The sequence below is a fragment of the Trichechus manatus genome, unplaced genomic scaffold, assembly GCF_000243295.1.
Source record: "Trichechus manatus latirostris isolate Lorelei unplaced genomic scaffold, TriManLat1.0 scaffold00002, whole genome shotgun sequence".
In the NCBI taxonomy this organism is placed as follows: domain Eukaryota; kingdom Metazoa; phylum Chordata; class Mammalia; order Sirenia; family Trichechidae; genus Trichechus; species Trichechus manatus.
The window spans coordinates 12,893,848-12,901,674 of NW_004443938.1; the positions used below are offsets into that span (position 1 = coordinate 12,893,848).

General features: G+C 41.6%; 1 protein-coding gene across 5 annotated transcripts in view; it reads right to left on the reverse strand.

Annotated features, from left to right (window-relative positions):
- Positions 1–7,508, reverse strand: part of SNX9 (sorting nexin 9) — a 60,573-nt gene extending 53,065 nt beyond the window's left edge. For 4 of the 5 annotated variants that reach the window (XM_023728785.1, XM_023728796.1, XM_012554978.2 and 1 more), the window contains exon 1: positions 6,729–7,508. In XM_023728785.1, the coding sequence (XP_023584553.1) occupies positions 6,729–6,806 (78 nt within the window). In that variant the 5' untranslated portion in view covers positions 6,807–7,508. The remainder of the gene's footprint in view (positions 1–6,728) is intronic. The other variant, XM_023728778.1, reaches the window with a different exon arrangement.
- Positions 7,509–7,827: the final 319 nt, after the last annotated feature.

Here is a 7,827-nt window from a genome sequence, read left to right on the forward strand (position 1 = left end):
CTACTCTTTTAAACCACTAAGCCTCGGGACTGACTGTTAGGCAGCAAAAGCTAATACTGATCGTGGTGCCTTAGCTCTTCTGGGTGAGTGATATTAATAAACTAGACAATACAGTAGAACTCTATACCAGGATACTCATTTTTCAATCTGTTCTTTCAGCTAAGTCACACTTTCTTCCTTAAAATACTTAGGCTTTTCTGAAGTTTCTAAATAGTTTAATAATTAGCTAACTCTGATAACCACATTCTTTTTTTAAAAAATCATTTAAGCCACACTGTACATTTTTGACCTCAGCGGCAACTTGAAGACATTTACTATTTTACCAAAATAAAAAATCCAATCCAGTGTAGTTTACCTAGATTTTTAAAAATCATGAAATTTTAAATATTTTTCCTTTGAAAAATTAGACAGGTAGACAAAAGAATATTTAATCTCTCCTATGATTAAAAAATGGAACTTACATTCTTATATACACCTAGCGCATTATTCAAATTTACTACATATATGTACTCTATCCAGTAATTCTACTTTTACACCTAAGACATAAAACAGGTTTTAAAAAAAACTATCGATTTTAAGAAACTGCCATCATCCTTCTCATTCCTTGTCCTCCTTGCTTAATCTTCCCTCCCACTTGGTGGCACGCCTGCTTCTCCTCCCTGCCAAGAGGACCTCCAGCCATCCTTGCATCTTCTTTTCCTGTCTTCTAAGATGCTGAGAGAGGTCTGCCTCTCTCCAGCCCTGACGCTGATCTCCAGCTCTGCATTTCCATTTCCAAGCAGACACAAAGCTGGAGGGCAGGTCAATTATTTGCTGTTCTTAAAACGCAACGTATCTACAACTAAATGTATTTAATCTTTCCAAGAAGTTCTTCCCGACTCACATACTTTAGTAAATCCATCATTCTCTCAGGAGCAATGGCCAAAGTCCTCAGCTGTCCTGGACTCTTCTCCCCACAATATCTAATCAGTCCCCAGGTCCATGGGTCGGCCTCTAAAGCCACCTGCATCCGTCTTCTTTCAATTCTTATCGCCACAACCCAGACTGACGTCCCCAGTCTCAGCCACGCCAACTCACTGCACACATCTCCGCCAGATTACCTTCCCGGAAGCGTGGGTCTCATCATGTCACTTCCCTACCACAGCAACAATCAAAACCCATAAATGAATTCACCATCTACCAAATTAGGTCCTAAGTCTACAGCCTGGCCCACAGGTCCTCTCTGACTGACTCTAAGAGTTATTCCTACTGCTGTTAACATACCCTGTACTCCTGGGACACTTGTTTACATGTACTGCCCTCAGCAGAGAAAAAAAAGCAGGGGCTTCAAGGCCAAGCATACATAGCTTGGAATCCTTGTTCTGCCACTGACAAGCTGGGTGATCCTGGGCAAGTTACTTAACCTCTCTGAGTCTCACTACCCTCATTCGTAAAACCATATAAATTATCTACATAATAGAGTATGTGGGGAAAATACACTAAAGAATGTATAACTAGTACTTAGCCAAATAGAGTCCCTGGGTAGTGCAAATGGTTAATGCACTTGGCTGCTAACCGAAAGTTTGGTGGTTCAAGTCCACCCAGAGGTGCCTTGGAAGAAAGGCCTGGCAATCTACTTCAGAAAAATCAGCCATTGCAAACCCTATGGAGCAGTTCTACTCTGACACACAGAGTTGCCATGAGTTGGAATTGACTCAACGGTAACCGGCTTTACTTAGCTGAACACCTGGCTCACAGGCTGTCAAAAAACAGTAGGTGGGACTGCTAAAAAGCACTGAATCCTTTCTAATCTCTACATCTTCAGTTGGGCTGTTCCCTCTGTCTGGGATTCTTTCTTTCCATCTCTGTCTGATGAAACCCCATCCACACTTAAAGATTTCTCCAGTCAGGTTTCATTTTTTCCATTAAAACCTGTCGGGACAACAATGACAAAAACGGGCCTCTCCTGCCGCAGCAGCTTGTCAACAGCGTTTTACACACCACCTTGAACTTCTCCTTTATGTCATACGCTTCTTGTGTTGTTGCTGTTGTTAGGTGTCGTCAAGTCAGTCCCAACCCACAGCCACCCCATATACAACAGAACGAAACACTGCCCGGTCCTGCTCCATCCTCACAGTCACTGCTATGCTTGAGCCCACTGTTGCAAACACTGTGTCAATCCATCTCCTTGACGGTCTTCCTCTTTTTCACTGACCCTCTACTTTACCAAGCATGATGTCCTTCTGCAGGGTCTGATCCCTCCTGATAACATGTCCAAAGTATGTGAGACATAGTCTCGCCATCCTTGCTTCTAAGGAGCATTCTGGTTGTACTTCTTCCAAGACAGATCTGTTCATTCTTTTGGCAGTCCATGGTATATTCAACATCCTTCGCCAACAGCACAGTTCAAAGGTGTCAATTCTTCTTTGGTCTTCCTTACTCATCGTCCAGCTTTCACATGCATAAGAGGGGGACTGAAAATACCATGGCTTGAGTAAGGTGCACCTTAGTCTTCAAGGTGACATCTTTACTTTTTAACACTTTGAAGAGGTCTTTTGCAGCAGATCTGCCCAATGCAATGTGTCACGCTCCTTATAGAGAAGGGAAAAAATCTGATGCATCTGCACATGTATTCTTCAAAGTACCTAGTACACAGCCTCATACACAGCAGGTGTCCAATAAAAATTTATTGAATGCATAAATGTTCTAGATGAATTTCAAGTCTACAGTGCTTTAGTTTTAAGGGGCAGAAAAATGCTGGATATATTTTCTAGGACATGTAATTCCAGAGAATAAAACTGGAAATTTGAAACAGATTAACAGAAAGAATGTTTGCAGAAAACATAGTCTTCTATACTAATTTCTCAAACTTGAGTGTATCTAGTATTTTTTTCTGATGTTAATATTCTAGTGAGTATTTAAGCTAAAAGAAATTTAGTATTTGAGCCAGCAAAGTCTGTGTGCCCTAACTGGTTATTTGATGACATTAAGGAATTATTAGTTTTGTTAGGTGTGATATAATAGTACTGTAATTATGTCTAAAAACCAAATCTATTTCTTAAGAGATACATATTGAAATATTTATGGATGAAATGATACAATGGAATTTGCTTCAAAACAATAAACTATGTAGCAGGGGAAGGAAGTAGAAGGAATAGTTGAGAGCAAGGTGAAACAAGACTGGTCATAGGCTGATAATTACTGAAGCTGAATAACAGGATGATGGGCTGTGGTGTAATGAACTGCTTTTGTGTGGCCTTTCTCGCCATGGTCTTGTAATTCCCATCCAGGTGACTGGGCGGGACTGCGCAGGCAGGGTAGTTGTGGACAACCAAAGGGACTGTTCAGTTTTGACATCCCACTGGGCTTGAAATGAGCCATGCCAGAGGCAGGAAAGGGACGATAGCACACCACCAAGGAAGAACAGCCAGGAGCCTGCGCGTCCTTTGGACCCGGGATCCCTGTACTGAGAAGCTCCTGGACCCAGGAGACAGAGAGCGAGCTATAACCCTGAAGACGGTGAGAAGCAGAGGCAGAGAAGCGGCAACAGAGAAGCGGCAGCAAAGACTCAGCAAGAGAGAGCAGTAGCAGGAGACGGTGTGGTAGGCTTCCTGGCCCACGGAGCGAGAAAGCTCAGTGTCTTTGGGCAGAGGCCTAGGGCCAGGGAGAGGTATGCCTGTGAGCATAGCTGGGAAGAGGCTCTCCTGATGGAAGAACTGTATCCTCGCGTGTTCCTGAGCCTGAATTGTAACCTATCACTTCCCTAATAAACCCCATGATCATGAGCATTATCTGTTGAGTTCTGTGTGGCTGTTGCAGCGAATGATCGAAACCAGCAGAGAAGTAGAGAGTGCCATGGGAGGGACGGTTGGTGTCAGAACTGGTAACGGTGGCAGAGAGAGGAGGCATGTCTGACCCTTGCCTCATAGAAATCAGCCTTGGGCTGTTGATCTTGATTCTCCTTTCCCCTTGTGAAGTTAGAGGAGGTCACACACTGCCCCCAAGATGTTTTTACATGGGTACAAAGGTGTTCATTCATCTACTGTCTCTACCTTAGTATGTCTTTGAAATTTTACAAAAAAATTTTAAGATGAAAATATTTGTGTGCCTACCTCATGCTAAACAGTACACATAAGACAGTACACAACAGGTAGGGAAATAGAGGGATAGGATGTGGTTTCCATCCGCAAGGAGCTCCCAGTTTAGCATGGGAGGCAGGCACAGAGAAATCCCAGTAACCTAACACACCCTGGTGGTCACAATGAGAGCACACAGTCCTCGCCTAGGGGAGCTCTCCAGAGCTCTGGACACTGTCAATGAAGGTGTCAGTTCTTTCTGGAGGAGACACCGTTTCAGACAATACAGAAAGGCAGAAGGCAGTCTTTTCTGTTTTGTTTTGTGGCAGAGAGAGATGGAGGTTGGATGGTAACTGGAAGAGCGAGCGCCACGCAGGGGGAACAACGTGAGAAGGAGCCGAGGCACGAGACCAGTAATGTGTACGTCTATTCCAACAACCTGCGTGGTCGGCCAGGGTAAGGGGTCAGGGGCCAGGGGCAAGAGTTGGGCTGGAGAAGTAAGAAGGAGAAAGATGGTGGTGGGTCTTGTAGACCTAGAGCTGACAGGAAGCCAGTGAAGAAGAGTGGCATGGTCAGGCTGTGTTTTAGAGAGACAAGGGTTGAGGGCAAGAGGCCCGCTATGAAGATAAGTAATCCAGGTGAGATGATGAGAGCCTGACAACAGGGCAGGAGAGGACAAGAGGACAGATACGATCAACACTGAAGAGATAAAAACCAAAGGCTGTAGCTGTGCCTTCTAAGTAGGGAGTCTTACTTGGGGCGACTGGATGGAGGGTGGCATGACAATAGAAAGAAAGAGAATTCAGGAGTAGGAGTAAGTACAGTATGGCTGATGAGCTGAGTTCTGGACAAGGTAAGTTAATTACTTATGGAAAAATTGAATAAAGATGTCTAGGAGGCAGCTGGAGGTTTGAGTGACATGGTCAAGTTGCTGATAAAAAGTCTTTAGCGTATCAGTGGCATTAAAACAAAAAATTTCAAGAGTGTGTAACATGAGGAAAATGAGGCAAAGATGGAATTATGTGGGAACACCAACATTCAAGACACAGAAAGAGGAAGTGATCACAAAAGGAGAGCTAGAGAGGTAAATGGAGAGGGATGTAGAATCTGACACATTCTACAGTGCTGGATGCAATAAATATTCCTTACTGGAAACATTCAGGAAAAAACCAGGCCTGTAGACTCCTCTGAAAAATAATGAGCATACGGCAGGGCAAAGCTTTCCCATTTCTGTATCCCCAAGGCACCAGGCATGGGACTACATACGTCTTAAGTATGTGAGCGACTGTAATGGGGAAAGGACACAGAAGGGACACTACGGCATCGTGCGCAACCTAGAGGCAGGCGGTACCCACACAGGGGCACTGACCAGAGAAGGGCGGAGACCAGTGTCACCAACGCAGCCATGCTAGGCGTGCTGAGGGGCAAGAGGCAAAGAAAGGGAGCAATGGGTCATGAAGTTTTGCAAACGGTACAAGCACAAAAACTAATTCTCTCTGCCTGCATTTGTTCTTCCCCCGTTCACATAAATCCTGAATGAAATGCTAGTAATTGAGATAATTTTTCTTAAAACTCTATTCAAGAGGTTCATCTTATAGTTTCACTACAATTTTTAACTACTTACTTGCAATAGATAGGTAAGAAGGCCTATGATAAAGTTACATTTACATATAAAAAAGGTCAATTAAATAAAAATGGAGGCAGATATCACACAGAAGTAATGATAAAAACTGTAACAGGACCTTGGGGAAGATGATTGAAAAAATGACTATTATACTTGCCTCTGAGCTTCCTGGCAACAAAGATAAAAAATAAAATAAATTCAATATGTATAAAGATTTTGTTTCATGAAAGGAAATATGCCAAATCTTCAAGAGAAAGAACCTAAGATCAAAGATCACATGGATGTTTACCAGAGAGAACAGTAATATACACAGTTACATGAGAGAACACATATACATATTTGAAGATGTGTGTACGTGTGTGTAGATATACACATACTAAATACACATGTGTGTACTTTGGAGGTGTGTGTGTGTACACATACATGTTCAAACAGTTTCGTGGAGATGCAAAACTGTTTGTTATACATACAGCCACTTTTTATTTGAATAAAAGTTGAAGCAGTAACTTGTAATTCAGCAAAGATAATTTCATTGAGAGGTAAGCTAATATACTCCAAGTGTATTGCTTTCTGGTAATCTGATTTGATTTAAGGATAAAGCTTAGAAAAAACAATGATTCCAATAAGAGCAAACTTAAATCAATACACTAAGAAATTTAGGAAAATCAATACTATGCCTCATTTATTCTAGAAACACAGTATTATGGTGGCAGGAGAAGGCACACTCAACTAAGTTCCATAAAATGGCAGGGTGCTCAAAAAGTCAGGATATATAAAATGAATTTAGAGAATAAAGAAGAAAGTATAAAATAAGCATACTTAAAAAGACGTAAAACAAAGAGACAATAATAAACTCAATGATGTACTCAGCTACCGTGAGCAAACTTAATTCTTCTCAATGTTTATAAGTTTTTTACTTCACCAGCAATACTTCAGAAGCAATAGAAGAAAAATTCATGTAGGGGTGAGTGACCAACTTATTAAAACAATCGAATCTTAAAAATAGGTCCATAAGGTACAATCTGATTTAAACTTGATAGCTCTCGTACCGGATTTGTTATGGTGATGATTTCTCCTTCATTAACCGTCAGTTCATTATTTCCAGGTTCAGCAGCAAAATCATACATAACCCGAGCCTATGGGAAGGAGAGAGGAAAAGAAAAGACAAAAAGTTACAAAGGTAAAACTTAACAGTAAAACAAAACAAACCCGCAAACCCGAAACCCCTTTATAGGCCGCTGTGTAAATTTGCTGATCTGAACAAACAATTTCTTTTGAAAAAAGGAAGCCGTATTACCAAAATGATTCATCAGTTCTACTGTGAGGAAAAATAACAGCAATGGTAACAGCCCCAGTGCTGTTTTGGATGCGCAGAAGATTCCTGGTAACTGACCCCACTGCATTTAGAAGTCAGTCCTACAAAAAGTAACTCAAAATACACCCATTTCTTAAAGAAAGAAAAAGTAGCAGCAGCAGGAGCAGCATGCCCTTCCTTCCAGGAAGTAAGAAGTAGAAATACACACATTGTTCATTCTGCAAATACTCTCAAGGGCTAAAGAGCTGTGCGCACGCGCACACACACACACACACACGATACATATATCTTTAGATCAATTTTTTGCTAATAAAACTCTCACTACCCCTTCTCTAGAGCCCTTGGAATGAATTTTTAAGAACACCATCTAAACTCAGAAATTTAAGATCCAGCTAGGAAGACATACTCTTCTACTATAATCCTATCACTGACAGCGGATGCATTGATAATTACTGGTGATAGGAATGCGAAAGTTGGAAACAAAGAAGGATTGACTGGTAGTTGGAAAATATGGACTTGGTGTAGAAACAATGCCGGAAATCACATGATAGAAATTTGCAAGACCAACGACTTCTTCATTGCAAATACCTTTTTTCAACAACATAAACGGCAACTATACATGTGGATCTTGCCAGATGGAATACACAGGAATCAAATCAACTACATCTACATCTGTGGAAAGAGATGATGGAAAAGCTCAGAACACGGCCAGAGGCTGACTGTGGAACAGACCATCAATTGCTCATATGCAAGTTCAAGTTGAAGCTGATGAAAATTAAAATAAGTTCAAGACAGCCAAAGTACAACCTTGAGTATATCTCACCTGAATTTAC